The sequence below is a fragment of the Centruroides sculpturatus genome, unplaced genomic scaffold, assembly GCF_000671375.1.
Source record: "Centruroides sculpturatus isolate CEXI.00-Female unplaced genomic scaffold, Cexi_2.0 scaffold1145, whole genome shotgun sequence".
Lineage (NCBI taxonomy): Eukaryota > Metazoa > Arthropoda > Arachnida > Scorpiones > Buthidae > Centruroides > Centruroides sculpturatus.
Genome location: NW_019385332.1, coordinates 197,781 through 199,188, shown reverse-complemented (window position 1 = coordinate 199,188; position 1,408 = coordinate 197,781). Strand labels below are relative to the sequence as shown.

At 35.9% G+C, this 1,408-nt stretch overlaps 1 protein-coding gene across 1 annotated transcript in view; it reads left to right on the top strand.

Moving 5' to 3' along the window:
• The window catches only part of LOC111637756 (cytochrome P450 4p1-like), a 22,497-nt gene extending 21,618 nt beyond the window's left edge, over positions 1-879 (top strand). The window contains exons 5-6 of the mRNA XM_023383319.1: positions 94-273; positions 336-879. Of these exons, the coding sequence (XP_023239087.1) occupies positions 94-273; positions 336-493 (338 nt within the window). The 3' untranslated portion in view covers positions 494-879. The remainder of the gene's footprint in view (positions 1-93; positions 274-335) is intronic.
• Positions 880-1,408: the final 529 nt, after the last annotated feature.

The window sequence follows — 1,408 nt, the reverse complement described above, 5'->3', positions numbered from 1 at the left end:
GATTTGAAAGTGGGTATGTATCGCATTTTGAGAGTAAATACGCTTCCCAGCAATTACAAAAATTGCATTGATAACAATGAAATTATCTTTCAGGTGATTATATCTTGCCGGCAAAATCGTCTCTTATAATAAACATTTATGGGATTCATCATAATCCAACGGTTTTCGTAAATCCCGAAGTGTTCGATCCGGATCGATTTCTACCAGAAAACTGCGAGAAACGTCATCCCTTTGCCTTTCTACCGTTCTCTGCCGGTCCACGCAATTGCATAGGTAAGTAATTGTGATATGAGACAAAAGCCTCTTGTGCTTCTGACGTATTTACCATTCTCCAGGTCAAAGATTCGCCATGATGGAGATGAAGACAGTTTTAGCGAATGTTCTTCGACATTTTCGAGTGAAGTCTCTAGACCACAGAGATAAGATTTTCGAATCTGCTGACGTCATTCTTCGTCCGAAATTCGGTATAAGAATGATTGTCGAAAAACGATAAAAGAAAAAAATAGTTTCTTTCAGAAAGTATAAAATCTATAAATAACGAAACAATTGTTCATAGTACAATGTTTCATGTATTCCAGATTCTTATCTATATGATAATCCGCGCTTCAAAAGTGTAGACATGATCAACCTGTCCAGAAAAGGTCAATGTTAGATAAAAGAAATAGACGGCGACCTGCAAACGTTGACACATACGTCTGATTTCTTTCAGCTCTTTTCTTTTCTATATTTTTAAAACGTTTTTATACTACGTTTGTCAGAAACAATTGAACTTTTTCGCAATTTATATTACTGTGATTTATTACGTGTGAAAGGTGAATGCCGTCTTCCATCTTTGTCATCTGACATAGACCCTTTCCGTTTAGATTGATTAATGTCGCTGTGTCGAAGATAATATACTAAATTTCAGTAATAAATTTTTTAAAATTATATTTTAAAGCGTTTAGTGTATTTATTTATCTTACAACAGAGCAGTCGAAAATGCTTTTCGCGATAATTTAATATGATAATACAGTAGAACCTCCATTATCCGGACCTCCATTATCCGGATTTTCGATTATCCGGATTGTTCAAAATAAATATTTTACGAATTTGCTGATTTGCACTCGGCGAAATACGACACTGTTTATGTACGTGATGGAATGCATAACTTTTTTTGTTTCAACAAGGTCTCACCCAGCACAGTGGTCGTAAACTCTTAAATATATTTTACGTAGTAATAAAAATATGACTTGACATACGTATTTATAAATAATTTATATTCAAATTACATCATTTCTATGACCAAGGGCGGCGTAAGGCAAGGACGACGTGGGCAACCGCCTATGCCTCGCGGTCCGAAGGGCCTCGCGCCTCGAAGGTTTATGCATTACTTAAAAGCCGAGAACGCGACGAAAAAATTTTACTCGTC